The following is a 24482-nucleotide window of genomic DNA, read 5'->3' on the forward strand; positions in this document are numbered from 1 at the left end:
CACAGGAACCGTGAGTAACCCTGTGCTGCTTTAACTATGGATACCCAGGAAACTTAATACCCACAGGGTGGTCAGGTCGGTCTCATTGAGGAGGTGGGCACTCGGTGGGCAGAAGAAGCAGTGAGCCAGACACCGGGGAGGGGCTGCCAGCACAGCTGCACGCGGACTGGGGTGCGCCTGCGGGGTGTGCGAGAAGTCCAGTGGCTGAAGCGTGGGGCACCGGGTGAGTGGGGGCGCAGGGCAAGTGGGGGCGCAGGGGCTGAGTGGGGGCACAGGGCGAGTCAGGGACAGAGGGGCGAGGCGACGCAGGGTTGAGGAGGGCGCAGGGGCAAGGAAGGCGGCCGAGGGACATGGCAGAACTGGAGGAGAAGGTCGGGGCCGGCGGGGGGGCGGGGCTCGTTGCGGCGCACCATCGAGAAGCCACGGCCCTAGAGCGGCGCAGGAAGAGGCGGGGTCAGTGCGGGGCCTTCCGGGGCGGTGGGGTCTGGCGATGCAGCTGGCTGCCCGCGGGGAAGGCGCGTCGAGGCGGCGGGATGGCGGGGTTCGGGGAGGGCGCTCCGGTTATTGGCCCAGGCTCCCGCGAGGGCCCCGCCCGCCCCGACCTCCCTCCAGCCCGGGGACTCACTGCGGGGGAGCCCTAGGCGCCGCGGGGAGGAGGGTGCGGACGTGGCCGCAGGCAGCCCGGGCCACAGACGGTTGGGGCGTGCGGGTTTGCCCTTAGGCGGCAGAGCTGCGCTCCCGCAGGGCGTCCGGAGCGCCGTGCTGTGAGATGCCTGGTCCAGGGACCGGAGGGGCTCCGCGTTGGCCGCAGGTACCCTGGCCCTGCTCTGGCAGGTTGCGAGTTGTGTGTGGCTGAAGCAGTCACTCCTGTCGGCGGCCTAAGAAATGAGGGGCCAAGACCATGAGCTCTAGTCTACCCTCTTTTAAACAAGTGTTTTATTATTTGGTGAGCACAGCGCTTGGAGAAGTAAGTCCAGGCTCTGCCATTAAGTACCTGCCGGCTTGAGCTGCACAGATGAGACGACTATCTCAAATGTGTCCTTTGCACCGGTATGTACAGGCTCTCACCAGGTAACTGGGGATTTGGGTTTTGAAAAGACATCCTGTCCTCAAGAACCCAAGCCTCATAGGAAGACCACCTCATCAGTGATGAGCCATGGGTGAAGTGACAAGTCCTGGTAGGGGGGGGACAGTGCTTGGGGAACAGAGAAACCCATGCAGGCCCTGGGTGGGGCAGGTGTCAGGCTCTGGGTTCAGGGGCCACTCCCCTCCGTCAAGTGGGGTCGCAGAGAGCCAAGGTGAGTTTACACCTGCCCTCGATAGCAGCGAGCTCCAAGGGGCTCCAGGGCTGATTTTGCTTTCATACTGGTCCTCAGTTTTCACCTCAGTGTCCTACCAGAACTGGGCCCCAGCCTCAAACTCCTGCAAAGGTGGCGTGAGGAGCAGAACGGTTTGCTTTCCTGGAGCTGTGGAGAGCGCTCCCGACCCTGTGGGGGTCTCACTAGTAGGTAAATTTAGATCCTGAAGTTTGTCCAGGCCTTGTGCTGAACTGCATTAGCACGGAGGGAAAAGGCAAGCTAGGAATTTCAGGGATGACACAGAAAAGAACCAGGCAGGGGCTCTTCACAAGCTGTCCTGAGCTGCCTAGGTGACACCCCTGCACATACCTGTCCTGACTTGTCACAGGACTGGCAGAGTCCTGCTTGATCTTGTGAAATTGGGATGCTTATAACTGGAATTAAGGACAGGAATATCAGGTTTTTCAGACAGTGTAACAAGATCCTAGCTGCTTACCCAGGACTTAGGCCCTCAGTGAGTGAGTTGGCTCAGGTTAGGTGCTACAAGGGAAAAACTAGAACCAGGTAAGGGAAAAGAGTGGGAGGCAGTGTTTGGCCGGGTAAAGGAGTCCTCTCTGAGAAGCACCCCTGTAGCAGAGCTCTGAATGAGTGAGGGACCAGCCCCATGACCACCTGCTTTCAGGCCTATGTCCAGAGGTGGCCAGGCACAGAGACAGGAAAGGCTGGGTGTGTTTGGGGAACCTAAAGAAGGCCGGGTGGCTGGAGGGGTTAGAGGGCCCAGAGTGTGTAGCGCTTATAAGTATGAAGGAAGCCACTGGGGAGCTGAGCAGGGACATAATGGGGGTTCACTGCTGCTGTGTGAAAATGAGGCATGAGGAAAGGCTTCAGGAAGCCAGCCCCATGTTTCACGCAGTTTAGGATCCAGGCTCTAAGTGATGGGACATGCCTTCCATGAGGGGCATCTGTGGCTCCTGCAGCCTATAGGCCCAGAAGCACATTGTCTGGTCCCAAACACAGGAAGTGGAGGAGCGAACAAAGGGCTGGAAAACCTTTAATTTGGGGACCACAGGGCAGTCATTGGTCCATGGCACAAATCCTGTTGGGCGCAGGCGTGGACACCCCATCCCTTGGCAGAGGAATAAACATTTCTTGGTTAGCAGTTGAGTAAAGGATGACGACATTTACTGCAATGAGGAAAACTGGGAAGAGTAGGTGGGGTGAGGGTTCTGTGAGATCAAGTATTGTTTGATGGTCTGGGTTGAGACACTCATGAGAGGTCCATGTGGGCTTGCATGAGCAGGGAAGTGACAGGCCACAGTCCTCACCTCTGCCCCTTGCCTTCCCATCCACCCTGGTGGTTCAGCACTGTGCCTTCCAGACACCTGTTCAGTTGGATGTTCGTGGTCTTCTCTCCAAAAACAAAAGGATTGGGGACACTCTTCTTTGTGTTGCAGATTTTTCTGTCCCAGAGCTCTAATACAAGCTCAAAAAAATGAAGAGTTGGGCTTAAAGCAAGACATTTCCAAAGAAGGAAATTCAGAAGGCTGGAGATTCTGCCCCGGCCATTTTCTTTGGCGCTTACTGGCTTCCAGTGGTCTTTCCTCCCGTGGGGACAGAGGAAAATGGAAAAGCCCACTGGCAAAGTAGTGAAGACACAGGCCTCAAAGGAGGAGGGAGATTTGCAGAAGGACTCTCCCAAAGGAGAGAGAGCATCTGGGAACAGGAAGCCAAGCGAGAGGTCCACCTCAGCTAAGAAGCACAGAAAAGAGCCCGGCCTGAGTCCTGAGGATGAGGAACATATATTCAATGCCTTTGATGCTTCCTTTAAAGATGACTTTGAGGGGGTTCCTGTATTCATTCCTTTTCAGAGAAAGAAACCCTATGAATGCAGTGAATGTGGACGCATCTTTAAGCACAAGACTGATCACATTCGCCACCAGAGAGTTCACACTGGAGAGAAGCCCTTTGGGTGTGATCAGTGTGGAAAGACCTTTAGGCACAGCTCTGATGTGACTAAACACCGGAGGATCCACACCGGAGAAAAGCCCTTCAAATGTGGTGAGTGTGGGAAAGCCTTCAACTGCGGCTCGAATCTCCTGAAACATCAGAAAACACACACAGGCGAGAAGCCCTATGAATGTAAGGAATGTGGGAAAGCCTTTGCCTATAGCTCGTGTCTTATTCGCCATCGGAAACGCCACCCATGGAGGAAGCACTGACGCGGGGCGCTGTCTGCCAGGACTCAGCACTGTGCCCGCAGGCCTACTGTGTGATCCCACCTTGGTCAGTGCCTGGCCGAGGCAGGGGGTCTGTGAGGAATGTACATGATGCACTTTTGCTCAGTTCCCCATCATCACCGGGAAAATATGCCCAGTTAGATAAGCAAGGGTCCAAGTGCCAAAAGACCCTCTGGTCCAGTGAACCCCTTAGGATCGAGACACCGTGAATATGCGGAAGCCCCCTGCAGCCAGTGTCAGACACAGTGGTGATAAACTGCTGTCCATGGGACAGGCCTCAGAGCCCAGCACAGCCCACAGGAGAGGCACCTGGTGTCTGCATATAGCCCCATACCTCCTGGGGTGGCCGCCACGCTGGCTTAGACCCTCTGACCTCCTTTAAAGACTTGGTCTGCAGACTCTCGGCCCTCTGTGTCCTGAGCCCATCCTCACAGCCTGGTAGGAGACCTGGGAACCTGAGCCAGACAGCAGGGCATCCAGAGTGAGCACCGGGGACCCAGGTGCCCGCTGAACTGTACCAGACCCTTGCTGTCCCCTCTGGGCTGGCTGCAAAGACAGTCCTGTGATTTGTTCTCTGGCTTCCTTGGGCTGGAGCACCAGTCCTTGAACTCGGCACTCCCGTCCCCAGGAACTGGACCCCCTGTGTGTCCTCCCAGCCCAGCTAGCATCCAGAATGAGCAGCCTGACTTACCAGATGGACCACTCAGGACACAAGGTTTTCATGGGTACAGGGTCCTCAGAGCCTAAACCCTGCCGCTGTGGGGGATTCCTGTCCTGGCCACATGGAAAGCCCCAGGATGCTGATGGCTGTATCGATCCTGTCCCTCAAACAGGAGGTGGTGTGTTCTGCCCTCCGCCAGCTCTCTGTTCAGGTTAGTTCTACTTTTCTGTGCCCAGCCCCCAGGTTCTATCCTACCCTGGTGAAGCCCACACACTGTGCACACTCTGGGGTGCCCCCTCCAGGAGTGGACTAGGGTGCTCTGATCTCTCCTGGGTGTTCAGTCTGGCCCAGGATTTCCACACTGTATGTGGGGCAAGGTGACTACCCCAGGAGCTAAAACCAGCTGTGTAACAGCTGTTTGGGCTGAAAAAACTACTCAAGATCTTAGTCGTTGGGGATTATCCTGAGAGCAGGCTGGTGCAGCAGTGGGGACGGAGCCTTCTGTTCAAGCCGCCCCGCGTGCCAGAGGGCATGGCTCACACTGCGGGTGTGTCTCAGGTGAATGGGTCCTGCTTCCCTTCCTCCCTGCTGCGCTGGGCTTCTGCTCCACGTCATGGCAAGCTGCCCTCCCACACACACTCCAGCCCAGCAGCTGCCCCTGTAACACTGCTCTCAGTCCCAGAGACCCATAGCTGATGAGGCAAAACTGTTGAAAGGCAGGTGCCAGGAGCTGGCCTGGGAGATGCCTGTGGTCCTGGTCAGACAGGACTTTGCCAGGAGCCCATCAAACCTTGGGTCTGGGCTGTACACTGGGCTGCAGGACTGCCTTATCTCAGTTTCAGTGCTGCAAGGATTGATCATGGCCTGCAGCCTCCCAGACCATGTCCTTGCACACCCAAAGGATGCACCTGAGGTCTTCATGGGTACGGGGTCGTCGTGTCTGCACTTCACTCTCAGATGCTCAGCAAACAGTAACAAGACAGGTGCATATACCAAGAAAATGACAAAGCAAATTGGCTAAATGTCCACATTCCTGAATCTAGACAATGGTTGGCAAGCTTTCAGAAAAGGGCCAGATAATAGCTGTTCTTGACTCTGCAGCCATAAGGTCTCTGTTGCCGCTCAGCCTGGCCATGGTGCGTGACAGCAGGCAGACAGTTCAGAAATGAGCAAGTGTGGCTGCTGGCCAGTAGAGCTTTGTCTACAAAGGCAGCGAGCTGGATTTGCCCTGGTACAGATAAATGGTGTGTGAGTTCACCCTATCCTGGGAGCCCCAAGTCCTTCAGAAATGGGGGCTGGGCCGGGTACCGGGAATGCAGGCGCTCACAGCAGATGTGCTACACTGCTGGTTGTGGGGCGCTGGGAGCCAGGGACGGGCACCCAGACACAACTCGAGCTCCATCCCCAGTTCCCACATGTCCCAAGAGTGTTCGTACGTGCTTTGGTTCGGTTTTTATTTATTGTAGTATTGTAGTATGTCAGCATTTAGGTATTACTATATGTAACATATTATAGTATGCCCCATATGCTGCAGAAAGGTTACCTCTTTCTATGTTACTATGTTTCCACCTGATTCCCATGGGAAGCATTTTTTTTTTTTTGGTATCATTAATCTACAATGACATGAGGAGGAAGCATTTTTTATGGCTGCATAAACCATTTCCTAACAAGAACATGTAGGCTGTTGCCAGTTAGATCATCGTAAATAATGTTGTAAATGTGATAAACATCTTTCCCACATTTAGGGCAGACGGGACGGGTCCCCAGAAGTGGAATGACAGGCAGAGATCTTTCTGGCGAATACCTTCCTCCAGGCTGTGCGGCATAGGTGCCCTGTCTCCCGCAGACAGCAGGCTTATTACCCTGACCTCTCCACGGTGAGCACATGGGTTTAATCCTTCCCAATTTTTTAGAAGAAAAGACACACATTCTAATCTAATGTCTTTGATTTTAGTGAGGAAGCAGGTGGTGAAGAGCAGAGGGCTCAGGCTCATGATACTGATTTGACCCTGAGCGTTGGAGGTGTGGGCCTAGGATGTGTTGTTTCACTGCACACCTGGGTTTGCTCAGATGTGACATGAAGGTGTGACGCACTGAACCTAAGTCAGTGACTTACTACTTGGAGTCCCAAGTGCAGTGCTGGCTCGGCCCAACTGCTTAGCAAGTGTCAGCACTTGTCACGGGCTCTTGGTAAGGTGGACCCCTTGCTCATGGGTGTGGTAGGTGGTCCTGCATGCTGACGCCTTTGGTGCATCTCCCAGGAAAAGACTGTAGCATAATTCAACCAGTCAGCCCAGGAAACAACAGGAAAATACTTTCAACAAAATACACTTGGAAATTTTTTTAATTCAGTTTATAGTCATGAGGGTACAAACTAAAATCAATGGTCTTTTTTGCTTCCAGTCCTTTGGCACAGACAGATGGGCTCACGTCTCATTTCTTCTGAGCTCGTGGTCATAACATCACACCACCACCAAGTACTAAAGCTGAATCTTTCAGATCAATCTCTGTTCTGATGGGGTGTTTTGTTGTTCAGTTGAAACTCATATTCCAGGAAAAAGAAAACCTTCTGAATAACCAGAGTCAAAGAAAAAAACATGAGAGTTATAAAAATACTTAAACTCCAGTGATAATAAAAACACAGCTTGCCAAAGCCCCTGGGTACCTCATGTGCTTATCTTATGACCAGCTCAAGAGCTGGAGGTGAGTCAGCCAAGCATCCAACCTTAAAAGTTGTAAAGAGAGCAGCAAAATGAAGTAGAAGAGAGGAAACAAGAAAAAAAGAAAAATGAATAAAGTAACAGGAGCAGATACCACTGAGAGAATTAAAAGAGTAAAATCAGTTCTTTGAAAGGACTTAAAAATTGACATACCCTGGCAACAGGATCAAGCAAAAGAGATGGAGCAGATAAACTCTCAGGAACAAGAAAGCAGGATAACGGCAGGCACGTTGAGGCCAGTGACAGCTCCACGGGTCGCTGCTGAAGCTCCAGGGACAGCCACGAACAGCTCAGCCCCGCCCCCGCCCCCCAGAGAAATGCAGGTCCAGGCGTGCAGGCTCCAGGACGGAAGAGAGGGAGCCTGCTCCGCCTTGGTGAGGCTGCTACAACCGTGATACCAACGTTATTTACGACTTGGGCCCCAGGCTCACAGATGCAGAAGCCCAAACAGAACACTAGCCAGCCAGCTCCAAAAGCCAGGAAAGATGCTACAGCACAGCCAGGTTAGGGTTATTTCAGGAATGCAAACCTGGCTCAAAATTGACATCATGTCTCACAATAGATTTAAGGGGAAGAGGTTATTGTCTCAGTAGAAGCGAAAATGTTTGCAAAAATTCATTCATGATTAGTATCTCTTCATAAATAAGGAATGTAAATGAATTTTCTAACCCTGATAAAGAATATCTCCCAAACCTATGGCCACAATGTGCCCTACGAATAGGTGCTCACTTTTTGCCCCTTGAAACCAAAAGCACACAGGGATGCCTGCAGCCACTGGCTCGGTTCAGCACTGTACCAGGGAGCCCGGCGGTGCAGTGAGGTGAGGGGAAGAGCGCACATGAGGTTGGAGCTGGCATCCCTTTGTCCATGTCAGCTGATAAGTCTGTCTACATAGAATCCAAAGATAATCACAGACTACTGAAATTGTTAGGGCTTTAGCAAGGTTGTCACATAGAAGGTGAGTGTTCAAAAGCCCACAGAGATGCCTATCTAGAAGAACTGAAAGCAGGGACTCGGACACTTGACTTTACATGGATGTTCAGAATCGCTATTGGTGGGAACAGCCCACATGTCCATCAGCACACAGATAAGATGGTCTCTCCAGTGAAATACTACAGCCAGAAAAGGGATGAGGTACTGACGTGCTGCACCATGGATGAACCTGGAAACACGCTTAATGACAAGCGAGACAAGGGCAAGTGCCGGATGATTCCATTGCTGTGAGGTTCCAGGAGGTTCCAGAGAGCGGGGGAGGGGGGGTTAATGGGCGCAGAGGTTCTGTCCGGGATGATGAGAGGTTTTGGATCTAGATAGCATTGTGAATGTTTAATGCCACTAAATTGCACACTTAGAAATGGTTGAAATATTATGTATCTTTTACCACAAAGTCAGTTGAATTCTGTACACAATTAACAATGCGATTTTAAAATGTCATCTGTTTTAGTAACAGTGGCATTTTCTCACAAGTTGAAGATGTGCAAATCTTCTAACACAGAAACCTGACCTACTAGTAATACCCATTAGAGAAACTTCTGTATGTGCACCCAGAGAGACACACAGTAACATCCATAGTGTATGTAGAATGTCAGGAAGCCTAGAGCACAAATGTGCATCAGCGGAAAGTGGGTAAATGCACAGCAGCGTGCACACTCATGGCCCTCAGCACTGAGCGGGAAGTGCATCTGGCAGCATTTTACCTGTTGTAAGGTGTAAACCCAAAGCATGTGCCATTGGGGCAGGGATGTGTAGTAAGATGGGGGAGAGAGGGAGCCACCCAGGGCCTCGGGCTTGGGAGCCTGGGGGTGTCTGGTTCCTCAGCTGGATGGGGGGGTGAGTGGGTGTTTGACCCATTGCTGTCACTTCATCATATCGTGTACACCTAAGTTTATGTGTTTGATATATTTCCCAACTTTAAGTTTTTAAAAAATAAGCACTTTTCTTGGGATCCAGTGGCCATCCAGGTCTGGACTCTATGGTTAAGCCTCCCACTCTGACCCCCTGTCTTGCTCTCCATGAGACCCCGCTAACAGGTACCAGGCTCCATGCAGTCACAGCCATCACCTCCCTTCGTAACCGGCTTTTTCCTGAAAAGGAGCCCAATAACAATTGCATTTATTTATTCAAAAGGCATTTCTCCTCTCTAGGATGTGAGAGCAGACCACCCCCAAGCACAAAGTTCCTGATGAAATACCCATAAAAAGGGACCATAGAACTAACACGAGAACCCCGTTCCCAAGCTCCAAAGAGGAACAGAGACCAAAGAGAGAAGAGAAAGGCTCAGTGCGGGAAGAAAGGAAACCTCGCCAGCTGCATGGGTGAGGGACAAGTGGGGACTGGGGGTGTGGGTGGCAGAGTTCACACTCAAGGTAGATGCCTATGGGTCGACCAGTGAGGGGGTTGCATCTGAGGCCAGAGCAGGAGGAGACTAGAAAAACCAGGTGCCCATGCCCCTTGGCAGAGGTGGACCACTCACAGCGGCAGCCCTGCACATGTCTTTGGTGCTGCCTCCTCGGCGCTTGTTCCTCCCTGTAGCCAGTGGTTTGGGGGCACCTGCCAGGCAGAACCCTGCAGGCACAGAGCACCCATTCCAAGAGTGGCTGGGGTCCCTTTCCAGAGCACATCCTTTGGGGTGTGCCTCCCTGCTGAGCACGGTTCTCATTGCAGGAGCACCTCAGGCCTGAGCAGGCTCTCACTGGAGAGCAAGGGCCCCAGAGGACCTTGAAGGGACTCAGGGATGCCTGCAGACAGCTGGGGATGGATTTCACACAGGCATTCTGTGGGCCAGGCCAGCACCTGTTCCTGTTCCTGTTCCTGAAGCTGTGGCCTGAGGGGAGCGGGGCCCTGCTTCCTCCCCTGGGACTGGAGTGTGGCCAGTGACTGGTCTCTGGTTACTCTCACTGGTGAGAGCGGGAGGCTCTGGCCACTAGACTGTCACCTGAGCTTTATTGCTAATGACCTCTTTTCTACCCAGTTCACGCACCAAAATATGGTCATTTATTTGCTTCTGAACTAGACCCGAGGCCACTGCAGAGGGTGCGGGACAGGGCGAGTCCTGCAGCCCCTGCACTAGGGAGGAGGGCCCATTGCTCCCAGCTCACAGGTCATGGCGGAAGCTGGTGGTGCTGAGCACACTTAGACATTTGCTCATGGCAAGGGCAGGGTTCTCAGTGAGCCAGGATGGAGGGCTGAAGGGGGTATCTCTGGGGCCCAAGGAGGCAGGGTGGGGGCCGGAGGGGAACTGACGGGGGGGCCACGATGGGAGCAGCCATGAAGAGGGTGGGGTGGGCTCCGGGTCTCAGGTGCAAGGACAGGGCTCTGCTCCAGCGGCAACCAGTGCCTTCAGGGGCCTCTGTGCCTGGCCTGGAGTGTGCCACCACCTAGAGTCCTCAGAAACTCCAGCCGCCTATTCAGCAAACCGAGGAGTGGGTCTTCCTCTTGACCAAAGTCCGTGCGGGATCCAGGCATGGCCATGGGGGCAGTCACCTGCAGACTCCATAGACATGGGTTTCCAAGGCCTACAGATGCCGTCGCCTCCTGGTGACACACAGTCTGCCTTAGCCCCACCTCGGTTATCCACAGGAGCTCCCTGTTACCACACATGCCCCGTGTCACTGCAGCCTGCTCATGTGGCATTGCAGTTGGTCAGGTTGTAGTGTCCCTGTCCCTTTTGGCATGTCTGCCTCCTGTGAGCTGGCGCACTGGCAACCTTGCAGTCACCAGGTGGAATGTATGTCTGCGCTCATGCACCTGGGGGATGGAGGGAGCCTGGCATGCCAAGCAGCTGGTGCCCTGGGGCCTGCACTGGCAGACACTCCCTCTATACTGGTGTTTCCCACTGTTACTTTGACCATCCAGAAATGTCACTTCCCAACTAGTCAAATGTGTTAAGCTTCTTGTACTTTATGCTCACTCTCTCCATCCTTAGAGTAAGCATTGCTGTACACGGGACACGTGTTGCACTGTGTTTCTGACTGGTTTTCCCGTGGCTTGCCTTCCACATGCTGTGTCCTGAATCCAGTGGAGCCGCATGAGGCCCGCATTCTTGGCCAGCTCCTCCCTGGTGTCCGTCACAGGCTGTGTCCTGTCCTGCCGCATGTTAATATCTGTTCTCTCCTATAATAAACACTTCCTGACCCATTCACTGTGTTCTGCTGACCTCCCTCCAGTTTGGGGGTACAGTCATGGTTCCCCAGACCTTCCTGGCATAGAATGCTGGTGCCATCTCCCAGCCCAGGGTTGGCCTTGGGACTGCAGAGCCAGAGATCAACTGGTCACTGCCTCCAGATGTGTCTCTTGGGAGCAGCCTTGTATTAGCCAAACTCATAAAGAGACCAACACAGAAATCAGAACAGGAAGCTGCCAACTCAGGGTAGGCGTGACCCCTTGCATGACAAAGTACTATGCTCCTCTACAGACCCGGCCTAACTGGCCCTAGATGCCTTGGAAGCTACGGTGGGGTTTGTGGAGGCCGGATGCCTGCAGTCCTGCCCTGCCTGCTGCCTCCCACGCTGTGACCACCACCTCAGGCCTTGCGTTCTAAAGAGCTGAGATTCGTCACACAATGTCCTCGTCCCGCCGCCGCACCCCTTGCTCTGGCTCACTTCGCCTTAGAGCAGGGGGCGGTTCTACCCCCCAGAAAGGGACGTTGGCAATGTCTGTGGATGTTTGTGGTTGTCACAACTGGGGAGGGGCTGCTGGCTGCTGGGGGTGGGCACAGGGGAGCTGTTCAGCCTCCTCCGATGGACCCAGCCTAGGTGGGTCTCTGCTTTCAGCCACGTGGATGGGCGGAGGACTGGAGGCGGTGCCGAGGGCAGAGGAGGAGGTGCTTGGCAAGGCTTCGCAGCTGGGAAACACAAGCAGAGGTGCCTTTCAGCAGACACCAAAGCCCTCAGTGACTGCCCTGTCGGCTAGGAGCCCGGCAGGGTCCAGGGACAGACAGGGTTCTCCTGAGGGTGGGGCAGAGTTTCCAAAGGAGTAATGAGAACCCCTAGGCCTCCCCACCCTCACAGAAAATGGGAGGGTGCCCCCATCTTGCTGAAACTAAACCAGCAGGCAGTTGGTGGCTGGGCCCAGAGAGACTGAGGACCAGGCTGAAAAGGGGAGCTGGTGAGCGTCAGACCCCAGCTGCCACCGTCCACACGCAGACAACTTGGCTGTGTGCACTCCCATGAGCCCCTTCTGCCCTGCTGCCTCCCATCTCAAAGTGGCCGCCTGAGCCGAGTCCTCATGCCCCATGTCAACAGCGAATGCTGCCGGGTCTGTCCCCAGCTAAGCCTCACCCAGCCTCCTCTCCGTCCGGCCCTTTCTCCCCAATCTGACCCTGAAATGTACATCATAGCCTCCCTCCACTTGGGGCCTGGGGGAAAACCAGGCTCCTAATTAGGGCTTCGAGACGGCCGGCCCAGCTCGCTCCACGCTCTGCCCTTGCACACCGTGCTCCAGCTTGCCTGGGCTTCCAAACGTTGGGTGACACTCTCATGCCTCAGGACTTTGGTACGTGCTCTTTGAGTACCTTTCCCTCCAGTCTAAGCGTGGCTGGTTCGCTCTGCCGCCCTCCCGCCTGTGAAGGTGCCCCCACGGAGAACCCTTGTCTGCTCCCTTACAGCTCTCACACCACTGGTGGGGCGGGCTTACCAGTTTGTTATTTGCTGTCTCACACACACACTGAAATGTGAGCTCCACTGGAGCAAGGAACTGTCTTGTTCCCTGCTGTACCCCAGCTCGTGGCCCAGGCAGAAGGGAGCAGGGGCTGCCTAGCACTGAGCGATGCTGGTGGAGCAGGTGACTCCACTGTCCCCACCTTTGGTCTGGGTGGAATCTGCTGATCCAGATGCAGGCACCTTCTCCCAGCTCCAGGCTTTGTACTCTCCCAGCTCATCCTGGTCCCACTACCCACCGTGCACCGGCCCCTCCCCACACACTCAGTGGGTCCTTCACAAGTCCCTGGTCATCCAGCTTCTCCTGCCAGGCACCCACCTGGGACCAGATAGCTCTTCCTGATGAGATCCTCGAGCTTGGGCTCCCCTCCCTCTCTCCTGAGCACCCCTTGTAGGGAAGCCCTCCCCAGCACCTTCCCTAATGTACTATGAGGACAGCTGTCTGCTGCTTCACCCCAGGTATGTCTGACCTTTTATGGAGCCAAATGTGTCTAGTCTTGTCTGTAAACATTGAAAACAGTATTGTACCCATGAGGAAGAAGCTAGATAAAGGCCTTGAAGGCTGGACACCTGGTCATGAAGGCCACATGCATGTGCATTTTCAATGTAACCATGACAGCACTACAGCAGTATAAAAAGTACAGCTTTAGCAGAATAAAGTGGCCTCTTTTGAGCACCCTCCATGACGATTCCTGTTGCCTTCTTTGCTCTCCACATCACCCCAAGACCTCAACTGCAACCCCTGGACTCCCAGCACTTGGTGTAAGTCTGCAGGATGAGGTAGGTGGTTGCAAGATCAATGGTCCTTTGGCTTCCCTGGATGCAGAGGGGCGGGTGGAGGAGATGCAGCCCCAGCCTCTATTTGGTACCCGGTGGCAGCATACTTGACTGCTTAGGCAGTGCCAGAGAATTGGGAGTCCATACAGTTGATTCCAGAGGCTATTTGGGTGGTGTTGAAGATGCTGGAGACCCTGGGTCCTCTGGCCCACCGGGAATCGGCTGGGCAAGTGGCATGGGTGTTCCTGACACTCGTCTGTCATGCCGCTCATGAAACTGCAGATTGGCAGCAGCAAGTACAGAGTCTACAACAGAAGTAAGAAGACTTGGAGCAATGGCTGGTGGCTGCCAAACATTTATCACAGGGGTCGGTAAATACTGCCCTGTCATCACGGGCCACAAGCCCTGAGTACAGCACTGTCCTGTTGGTTTTGCATGCTTGCCCCACCATGTGGCAACACATGGAGATACAAGAACCCATAGCTGCAGGGGTGCAGCAGGGCAGCCCCCTGATAGCTACCCAGCAAACGACATACACGTTGTATACAGCCAAGGAATTGTGGGATTTGGCCAAGCAGTGTCAGCAACATTTAGGGGGATCTGTGCCTGCTTAGCTGCTCTGGCTGTGGGATGACGGTGCTGAGAATACTGAGCTCTTACCCTCTGAGGTGTTGCAACTTGCCAGCATAATGGCCGTGCCCTCTTTGTGACACATACTGCGGGGCGCTCGGCACACAGACCTGCATTAAGACCCTGATAAATTGGTTAATGGCTGCAGCAAAGGCATGTGGGATACCCCAGGGGGCATGCTGGAACACGTAACAAAGTGGAGCAAAGTGGAGCATGTATCGAGTTGGTGCGCATGCTCCATGGAATGGGTATAAGGCAGATGATGTTCGCTCCCCATTACCGCAGTCCAGATGAACTGTTAATGTCGTATGAAAAATCTTGTTCTAGTCAATGGTCCTGCAGGTATCTTTGGAACCATTGCTACATTACTAGTGCCACATACTGACCATCCAATATACGAAGCAGTGTCGGCATTAGTCGGCTTGGGGGACATAGAAGTAAAGCAACCTCATGCGAACAAGGTGAGAACCGCTGCAGTGAAGCAGCACAAGGTGAAAGGAAAAACAGCAGTAATGAAAAAAAATGGCGCAGAGATGGCTGCAGTGGGAACGCTGAAAGTAAGCCACAGGCAGGAGTGGACTAACCTTTTGGCTACTGATTTGGCTCATGAAGAGCTTGAACAGCCTTTAGAGGTCTTGATGGGGCTGTGGAAACAGTTGCATCCAGACCAACACTATTGCCCACAGCCCCCGAAGCAGGTGTGGGCGAATACTGTGGCAGACCAGGAGCGCGTGCCTTATGCACTGACTGACTTCCTCCCCAACTATGGGTGGGGTCGCGGTACCCAGCATATTGTGACACTGGAGGATGGGAGGCCATTTGTTGAACTTGCTATTCCCTGGTCCCCACAGAATGTACAGTGGGTGTTGGCCCTAGTGGATACAGGTGCTGACTCAACTGCCCTTTATGGCAACCCGGATAGGTTCCAGGGCCCCTCTGCAGTCATAGAGGGTATGGTGGACAAACAGTGTGGGTGAGATGAGTGGCTCTTTGAGGGTCGGACACCTGCCCCCACATCAATATGTGGTCTATGTATCTCCAATAGCAGAATACAATTTTGGGGTGGATATGCTGCATGGTCTAACCATGCAAACAACTCTGGGGGAGTTTCAGTTGTGCATGTGTGTTGTGAAAATGGTGCAGCAAGGTCATCCCCACCACACACCTTTAGTGTTGCCACAAGCCACCCATATAGTGAACATTAAACAATACTGGCTGCCCAGGGAACAGGAGGAAATCGGCCAAACCACTTTGTAGTTGGAGGAAGCACACATCATCTGGCTGGCACACAGCCCTTTTAATTCTCCTGTGTGGCCTTTGAAGAAGCCAGACGGCACTTGGAAAATGATGGTGGACTATCGGGAACTAAACAAAGTAACCTTGCTGCATGCTGCAGTCCTGAACATTACTGACCTGATGGATAAACTGACTGTGACTTTGGGGACTTAGCACTTTGTGCTGGACTTGGCTAATGCCTTCTTTTCCATTGACATTGCACCGGAAAGCCAGGATCAGTTTGCCTTCACATGGGAAGGCCAGCAATGGACATTCACTGTCCTCCCACAAGGATAGTTGCACTTGGCTTGGTGGCTAGTGACCTGGCCACTGGTCCCATCCACCCTTGGTTCAAGTGTTCCATTATATAGATGATATAGTGTTAACATCTGATTCTCTTCCAGATCTAAAAGCTGCGGCTTGCAGTTTGCACCAGGCCCTCCAGGGGTGGGGATGGGCAGTCAACGAAGACAAGGTGCAGGGACCTGGTTATTCTGTCAAGTTCTTGGGTATTGTCTGGTCAGATAAGACAAAGGTGTTATCTGGAGTAGTGATTGATAAAATACAACAGTACCCCCGCCCAGAAACTGTTAAGCAGCTACCAACATATGTGGGCTTGTTGGAGTATTGGACAATGTTTATCCCTCACTTAGCCATGCTGTTGAAGCCACTGCATCACCTTCTAAAGTGAAAGGAAACATGAGACTGGACTCCAGAGGTAGAAAGGGCGTTTGCTGAGATGAAAAGAGCAGTAGCTCAGTCCTTGCGAGTCACTGACCCCTCCATACCGTTCCTGCTGACGGTGTCTGCCAGCACGGATGGGTATTGGTGGGGATTATGGCAGAAGCACGGGCCTGCAAAGTCCCAGTAAGGTTTTGGTCTCAGTTGTGGAAGGGAGCAGAGACTCGCTATTCGCTATTGGAAAAACAGCTGGCAGCAGTGTATGCTGCCTTCCTGTCTACTGAAGGAATAACAGGAACACAACCAGTACAGGTCATTACTGCCCTCCAGATTGAGGGGTGGCTGCAAGCCTGGGCCACAGCTCCCGGACTGGCGTTGCCCAGACACCCATCCTGACCAAGTGGGGAGCCTATTTAGAACAATGGGCTAGATTCTCCAAAAGCCCTCTCTCACAGGAATTGCAGCAAGTCCTAGGACCACTACTCTTTGCGGTTGAACCCGCTCCCACCTTACTGAACATGGAAGTGCCAATGGAAAGCCCCTATGAGGAGGGGACAGGGACGCCACCAGCGGAGGCCTGGTATACAGATGGATCCACAAAGGGCCACCCACCGACATGTGTGGCTGTCGCCATTCAACCCTTACAGGAAGAGTTCTGGTATGAGTCCAGATTAGGGCAATCCAGCCGACAGGGTGATGTGGCTTGTCTTGACAAGAATCAGGTCGATAACCATTTGTACTGAGAGTTGGGCTGTGTTTTGTGACCTCATTGGTTGCCTCAGTCGGCAGCACAGGACTGGGAAATCGAGGGAAATCGGTCGTTGCCCCCTGTGGGGTCAAACGATACGAAAAGACCTGTGGACCCATGGGTTAAAGGAAGGTGCTCTGATACATCATGTGTCAGGACACCACCCAGCATTAAGCCCTGGAAATGCCTTGGCCAGGGCTCATATGCTCCAGGAGTGCTCCCTATGGACATGGGACCATGGTTGCATAAGAAACTAGGGCACATAGGCAACTTTACTATGTGTAAAGTTGCCCAAAGATGTCACATCCCACTGATATTTGCTGACTCAAAATAAGCGGTGCAAATGTGCTCAATGCGCTCACTTTTACCCACATCGTCATTGGGTACCCATGCAAGAGGGACAGCTCCCCCACCCACCAGAACCCTTAGAGGTGTGGCAAGTAGTTTACATATGCCCTTGCCCAGTAATTGGGGGTGTAAATATGCATTCACAGCAGTGAATGTGGCTACAGGATTGGGTTTTGCCCATCCCGTGGCCCAGACCACCCAACAAGCTACTAAACAGGCCTTGGAGCACTTATGTGCCGGGTATGGGTATCCATTAATGGTCAACAGTGACCAACGGAGCCACCTTACAGGACAGGAGATACAAGAATGGGCTTGACAACAGTACACTGTATGGTGATTACAATGATACGGTTGTACCGTATCAACCCCAAGTGGCTGGAATAATAAAAAGGTATAATGGGCTGTCAAAAGACAAATTAAAACATTTAGGATGGATGCAGTGGGTGAAGCACTTACCCTAGCAGTAGGCTTGCTGAATGAGCAACCACGGAAACTGGGAAAAGTCCCATAGAGAGGTTGGTGGTGACTTACCCATACATCTTGAATATATTTAAAACAAGGCCCCAGTGAGTTGTAGCCACAGTTGCTGTAAGAAACATCCCTCCTTCCTGCCCCACTTTCACTGTCTCCTGGCTGCACCAAGGAGTGGATGTGGCCGTGGACCTGCGTGTTTGAAGAACATCCATGGGTCACACTGTATGAGATATGGTGGGAAAGGCTGATCCATGGATTACAAGTTACCCCATGGATAGGAAAGTGGCCTTTTAAACTGACTGCCTCCTTGCCAGAGAGGGCAACAGCCATATTGGCAGGGACTTTGGTTATGTGAGTGTGGCCAATACCACAATTTCTCTTGAAGGCTGAACCTAATACTCTGCTGGTGTCTTTGGGTGATATGGTCTGGTATCACAGACCAGGAAAGCCTCCCCCGGCAGTCACTGTTTTATTGCAAGATGATAAGGTCACTTGCATTCTGCTGGATAACCAGGACTTGCCACTGATGGTATCATTGTCTGCTCTGTCTTTCCACCCAGGTTGACACCAATAATATGGTGTCATGAACCCATACTTTTGCCCAGGTACATAATGTCTCCCATTGCTAGGTGTGTATGGAACTGCCCACAGAAATCACTGCCAGACTGCCATGGAAAATCACTCCCACCAACCTGTCCATGTGGGAATGCCTTCGAGCATAGAATTGCAGTGATGCTGAAGGCAAAGCAAAACAGAGAGTAACCGAGCAGTTGATCCAACAATCAGCACACACTCTGCCTGGGGAGGGTACTGTGTGTAATGAGCAGATGGATGTCTAGTATACATGTAACCTTGCAAACCAGTAGCTCTGCTGTGCATTGAACAGCAGGTTTCCATACCTAATCTCACGGTTGGCTCAGTACCCAGAGAACTGTGTACCAATGTCAGTGTTAATCACACCCCTAAGCACTGCTGTGATGGTCATGTTAGGCAGGAAAATAGATATTCATGGGGTGGAAAGAGAATAAGGCCAGGAAAGCCCACTAAAAAAGAACCATACTTAATCAGTTAATGCTCAAAAAGCCAGGAGTAACTTGGCCTGGAATGTTTGAATATACCCCAGATAAAGGAGGGTACTCAGTATAGCCCATGTCTTTATTGTGCTAATCACACAGGCCCAGCTTATTTTTTAACTTTACCTATACGCTGTTTTTTTTCTCCTTCAGCCTTAATCAAGTAATTTGAAACCTGGGCAACTAATTTAGCAAGCAGGCCCAGCTGTAAACGACACAGTAAAAGGCAAGATGGATTCCATCTTAAATATAAGATTGCATTATAAAACCCAGGAAGTAAAGAAGTAATATTCTTAGCTTACTCTTTATCAAAAAGACAACAACTCAGCCCACCTTGGAGGCAGGGCAGGCAGTCTTAATTGATATGCTCCCAAACCAGGAAGCTGCTCTCCTGGGAGAAAATCAGAGCAGTAAATTTCTTGTGTTAGGTTAATTTTAAATATTCAGAGACCACTTAACAATTCTGCACCCTCAGCCCCTTGTCACATTCCTGAAAAATCCTTAAAAGGGGAACCCCAAACCTTTCAGCACACACCTCTCTCTTAGGTCTCCCGCACTTTCTAAGTGCGTAGACTTTCTCTCATTCAGTAAAACTTAAACCTTTCAAGGTGCCTCTCCTCCCTAAGGTCGCCTGCTGCACTTTTTTCCTCTTTGAGTAACTTTAAATAAAACTTTTACTCTGCTTCACTACTGTGTCTCTGCCCTTCAATTCTTTGTTGCGATGGGGACAAGAATGGAGAAAAATACACAATGCTCCCCCCAACAGTCATGCCCATGTGGGCACTGTGGTGACCAACACCCTGCCAGGAAAAACATTTGAATATGTAGGGAATATGTCTGGTCCTACCTCCCTGCAAATTAGACAGGCCTTTGTACTCGGGGCCGCCCATACATATCAGGACAGATAATACAAACCTTGCTGCTGCCCACACATAATTGGCATGCCGTATATTCCTGTTGGCATCTTCCTAAATGGATGGCATAGTTTTACCCCCTGGCTACCTTCCTTCCAGAAGCTGTCACCACTATAGAAATAGAACTACAAATAGAAGCCCTGGCACAGCATGTTGCTCATGCCTTAAATATAACGAGGTCCTTGCAGGCCTTATTGCTAGATAAAATCACCCAAATGCAGAAGGTGGTTTTACAAAACAGAATGGCTCTGGATATACCGCACAAGGGGGCACCTGTGCTTTTACTGCATGTTAACTGCTGTGTTTATATCCCAGACCACCAGCAGCAAATACCTTAAAAACTTTTTGACAGCTTCCCGAAATCAATTTCAAAAAGGTGCTTTTACCTCAGTTAACTCTGATATTTTCCAGAGGGCCCCTGGAACATGTCAGAGGAATTTTTAGTCCTCATTGGAGAAAACATTTGGCTAATTTGGCTTATTTACCTAATATATATATTTACCTGGAAAGCACTGTCAAAGAAGATGATGCTAAACTTTGTTACTGAATGTTTTATGTTACAGAAATATCCAAAATTCCCTATATCAATTGTCTTACAGTAAACTCTCATCATATCTTTAAACATTGTCATTCATAAGCCTGTTATCATTTTAGTCACTGATTACTCCTAAATTAGTAAAGAACTAGATTTCAGCAGAACAGGTATTAGTTACATAAGATTAAGTAAACTAAAGAAAATGATTTTGTGGCTTTTTGTCCTCAACTAATTCCAAACCTTTAATAAGATAGAAACACCTGCTTACAAGGCAATAGAAAGGGCCTGATGTTTTAATAACCTGTGGGAGAGGATATGCTTGTATTTTTAAACAGGACTCAGATACACCCATGTGAGTACGAGACAGACTCATCAGACAAGTCTCCACCACCACCTCCTCCCCGACACAACTTCCTGAGACGAAGTGAAAGTCCCTGCCCAAGAAAAAACCTTCAAGAACTTCTAGTCCAGAGTTTACAGAGCCTTGCTCTGCAAGATTCCTGAGAAGCTCGCCAGTCGTGACTAAGTCTTCCCTCGCGGCGGTGATTAGCAAGATCAACTCGAGAAAGTGACCCTCCGACCTTAGACCAGATAGAGAAGCTGACGGAGGAAGCCGAAGCTGTAGATCGCCTTCAGAGTTTGCCTATTACTAGTAAAACTCTGTTTACTGCCATGCTTAAGTCCCACCCATATTAACTACATCTTTAAATGAAAAATCTTTCCTACAGTCTGAATTATGGTGAGTTATAGCTTGTCAGACCAGTAACACTGCATAAATCCACAGAAAAAGCTGTTTATCAACTTCAAGCCTGTTTGCAAACTTCATATGTCTTTTTGCTATTTTAGAATTATATCTATGAATATTAGCAAAACTATAGATAAATTCATTATAAATTGTAATAATTGTACTTTCTACCTGTATTTCTGTAAAAAATAATGCAAAAATCATTTCTACTGTGCACCATCTCCCATATTTGATGATTTCTGTTACTTTAAATTTTACGTAGTTTAATGATTATAAACTACAAGCACGTCGTGATACCAGCACTCTCTTATTTCAGAAAAAGTGTTTTGTAGCCCCTAGTACAAGAGACCCATACTGCTGATTATTGATCATTGTCTAAGAATGTATCATTAGTTTTAGTCACTTAAAAGATTATTGATCAAAAATTAAAATCTAAAGTTAATGCCCTAGAAGAAACCCTGCTTTATGCGAAGACCCAAGTGCAAAATTTAAAGACACGTTTAACCACCAGATGCCACAGTAGCTATAAATAGATTTGTGTTACACCTCATTTATATAATGATACAGAAATTTCCTGGGATAAAATAAAAAATCATTTATTAAGAGTGTGGGACGATACCAATTTATCCCTGGATACGGGCCAGTTGCAGCAAACTATTAGTGATATTAGTACTGCTCACGTATCCTCTGCCTCTGCCTCTGAAGTAGCGAGATCTTTTCTTGCCACTCTGCTACATTACACCACCTCCAAAGCCTAGTTTCTGTCTTTTATTAATCTAGGAATTATAGCCTTAATAATTCTTTTTCTTGTTTTATTTCTTCCAGTCTTCCTCCGACTGCTAAGCAAAAGTGTAAGAAAAACCTATTTAAAACTGAAGACTTTAAAACTTGCTTTAAAAAATAAAAAAGGGGGAGATGCCGGGAGCCATGCTACTCAAGCTGTGTAGCGAAGCTCAGGCTGGAGGGAGACCCCCACAAATCAGGGGCCTTTGCAGCTGGCTCCCTCTATTACCTACTTTGATTTTGTTATTTTCCATTATACTATTGGCTTTGTTTTTGCTTGCATTGTTGCCAAAGATTAAGCTAACCTTTGCTGAGCAGTGTGGAAAGGATGAGAACATAAACTTCCCAAAAGCTTTTCAGGACGGTGCTCCTGAAGAATGGAACACGCAGGGGCCAAATGGCGATCTTAGCATAAAGTACCAAAACCTGCTGTTAGTTAGTCAAACATTGACCACCCCATTTCCACTAAGAATGCCCCCTTGTTTACAATGCTAGTGAAACTAGTGATGGAAAGTTTTATAGAAATAGTCATGAGAAAATATTAAATAGAATAACCCTGTTGACAATTAATCATCTCATGTTTTCTTCCCTCTACTACTTCTATAGTTTGTTTTTCTTCTTTCCTAATCACAGCCCTTTACTAGAATTTGTGCCTCACCTTTACTAGAATTTGTGCCTCATACGTGAAATTACCAAGTACCATATTCCAGGAAGTAAAGATACCTCAAAACAAGTGCTGGGCATAGAAGCCACGGAGCATAAATCTGCAAAGAAGTGAAAAACTAAACTTTTCAAAGAATATTACTTCTCTCTCTCTCACTTACCAGCTTTACATCTCCCCGTATGGCCCCATAAGATGGCTGCTTAGCCAGAGACGGGTAAGATTCCTCAAGGGAGGAACAACCTAAGACAGGCACAGTCACAGGGGGGCCATCAGGTGAGAAAAAGGGGGCCAACAGAGGTGAGGCTTAGAACCTCACCCCCCCAGTTTTGAGAGAAATTTTCTACAGCTGTGGATGTTTTGTTGCCCTTGTTCAGCTTGGATTAAGACCTGGTCTGTAGGCACAAACCTGATCATCTATCTACACTTGCCTTCTTACAGTTCTAAATCATGCTTTCTATCTATATCTTGCATTTACCTACTACATTAACATTTTATTAGAGTCACATATAAAGTATAAAAATCAAATGAATAATCATACATTACATTTGACGTGATTGTTTATAGTTTAAGATTTGTAGTTAAAACAGAAACAGTTTCTATGATATGAATGCTCTTGCATTGTTCACCATGTAAGAACTTGTTTAGTCCCTGCAGTAGTAGAGTCATGAGAGACCTGTGTAGCATATGTCAGGGAGATTTTAGTATCCACACAGAAGAAAGAGAAATGTAGATAAGAAGGGGAAATTTAGTTTGCTGCCTACTGTGCCCTATAAAGAGGTATAAAGTGAAGATATGAGTTTATGATTTTAGATTGATCATAAATTTATTAAAGCCTCTAAGAATATTTTTGTGGGAAAGAATCCTAGCTAACTGTGGCACTAGGTGACCTGTATTTCACCCTGAGCTGATAGACTCCATAGTCACTGCTACATACTGCACGCCCCTACGGTCACATGCACTTCTTAGAAACTGCGTTGCATAGAAACGTAAAACACAATAGAGTACATGTTAATAAGAAAAGTTTCAGTCAAAGAACAGAAAAACAATCACCTAACGCTTGACCAACCATGAATAGATTAGAAAGGAAAAGAAAGAAAAAAGCTTGCCTATACTTATTAACCAACTGCCTATACTAATGAATCATTAGAATAAAAAATAATCATATCCTTGTGCAAAATGGTATAAATAAAGCTGTCATCGACACTTGGTCGGGAGACCACCTCCATCTGACTCCGTGTCCTGTCTCTCCATACACCGACTCTGTCCTGCACCTTAGGGCATCCCACCCCTAGGCTGGAGCTGGACTCCCGCATAGCTTTAGCAGAATGAAGTGGCTTCTTTTGAGCACCCTCCATGGCAACTCCCGCTGCCTTATTTGCTCTCTGCGTCACCCCAAGACTTCAACTGCAATCCGCGGACCCCAACATCCCTCCAGCGTGGGATCCCCTGGCTGTGGCTCCTCCCTTGCTGTCTGCCTGCCCAGGCCCAAGGCTACGGGCGGGCAGGCCAGCAACAGTGCTGGCCATCCATCCCCGCTGGGTGAGTTCATGGAACCCTGCTCTGCCTGTATGCTTTTCCCAGCAAGAAGTTGATGCTTTTATGTTTCTCAGGTTGTAAGAACAGGGCTGTAAAAGAGACTCAGAAGAATTCCATCAAGGGGTCTTGGGAAAATCCGTAACACACTTCTCAAGTCCTAGAGTCTGGGACACTTTTTGATGGCAGAACAGTTTAAAAAGCGGCATTCGAGACACCCAAAAAAAGGGAGAAAAAAATGTTTTCAGCAAGTTCCCTAGCAAATGATGGCGGTCCGGGAGAAACGTCCCCAGGAAAGAACGCTGCTACTGTGGATGATTTTGATGGCGCTTCTCGATCGAATCTAAAACCTATTAGTTACAGGAGAATCCGGGGGTAAAACGAGCCCTCGGATGGTGTAGGAGTCAGGCGGGGGCGAGGGGGAGGGACGTGGCAAGAGTGCTGGACGGGGCCCCGACCGCTCCCGCGGAGAAGCCAGCCTGCCACAGACAGCACCCCACGCCCACGGAGGCGCTCCAAAGCCCGCGGTCGCACACCCACGTGCCGCCCCTCTTTACCCTCACCCGACGCCGCCGGGCCGCAAGTCCCGCCCCGGGCCTCGCATACACAGGTTCCGCCCCGCCCCGCCCCGCCCCGCCCCGCCCCGCCCCGCCCCGCCCCGCCCCGCCCCAAGCCTGGGGCGGCCACCGAGGCGGCGGTCCTTCGGCGCCCAGAGCGTCCCGGAAGTGG

At 50.5% G+C, this 24482-nt stretch overlaps 1 protein-coding gene across 8 annotated transcripts; it reads left to right on the forward strand.

The window, feature by feature from the left end:
• The first annotated feature begins 435 nt into the window (after window positions 1-435).
• On the forward strand, window positions 436-13281 carry ZFP41 (ZFP41 zinc finger protein). 8 transcript variants are annotated; one of them, XM_057497693.1, is made up of 6 exons: window positions 436-811; window positions 957-1050; window positions 1377-1508; window positions 2753-4407; window positions 5942-6073; window positions 9061-11053. In XM_057497693.1, the coding sequence occupies exon 4, from the start codon at window positions 2921-2923 to the stop codon at window positions 3515-3517; it is 597 nt and encodes a 198-aa protein (XP_057353676.1). In that variant the 5' UTR covers window positions 436-811; window positions 957-1050; window positions 1377-1508; window positions 2753-2920; the 3' UTR covers window positions 3518-4407; window positions 5942-6073; window positions 9061-11053. The 8 variants fall into 8 exon arrangements, with proteins under 8 accessions (XP_057353676.1, XP_057353673.1, XP_057353675.1 ...); XM_057497692.1 differs by lacking the exon at window positions 1377-1508 and adding an exon at window positions 11331-13281 and having other exon boundaries at window positions 437-1050; window positions 9061-9231; XM_057497689.1 differs by lacking the exon at window positions 1377-1508 and having other exon boundaries at window positions 437-1050; window positions 9061-9231; window positions 9581-11053.
• Window positions 13282-24482: the final 11201 nt, after the last annotated feature.

Source organism: Manis pentadactyla, chromosome 3, assembly GCF_030020395.1.
Source record: "Manis pentadactyla isolate mManPen7 chromosome 3, mManPen7.hap1, whole genome shotgun sequence".
NCBI lineage: Eukaryota > Metazoa > Chordata > Mammalia > Pholidota > Manidae > Manis > Manis pentadactyla.

Bases quoted from the DNA above. Each gene is read 5' to 3' on its own strand.
- ZFP41 (XM_057497693.1), top strand. From the start codon at position 2,921: ATGGAAAAGCCCACTGGCAAAGTAGTGAAGACACAGGCCTCAAAGGAG.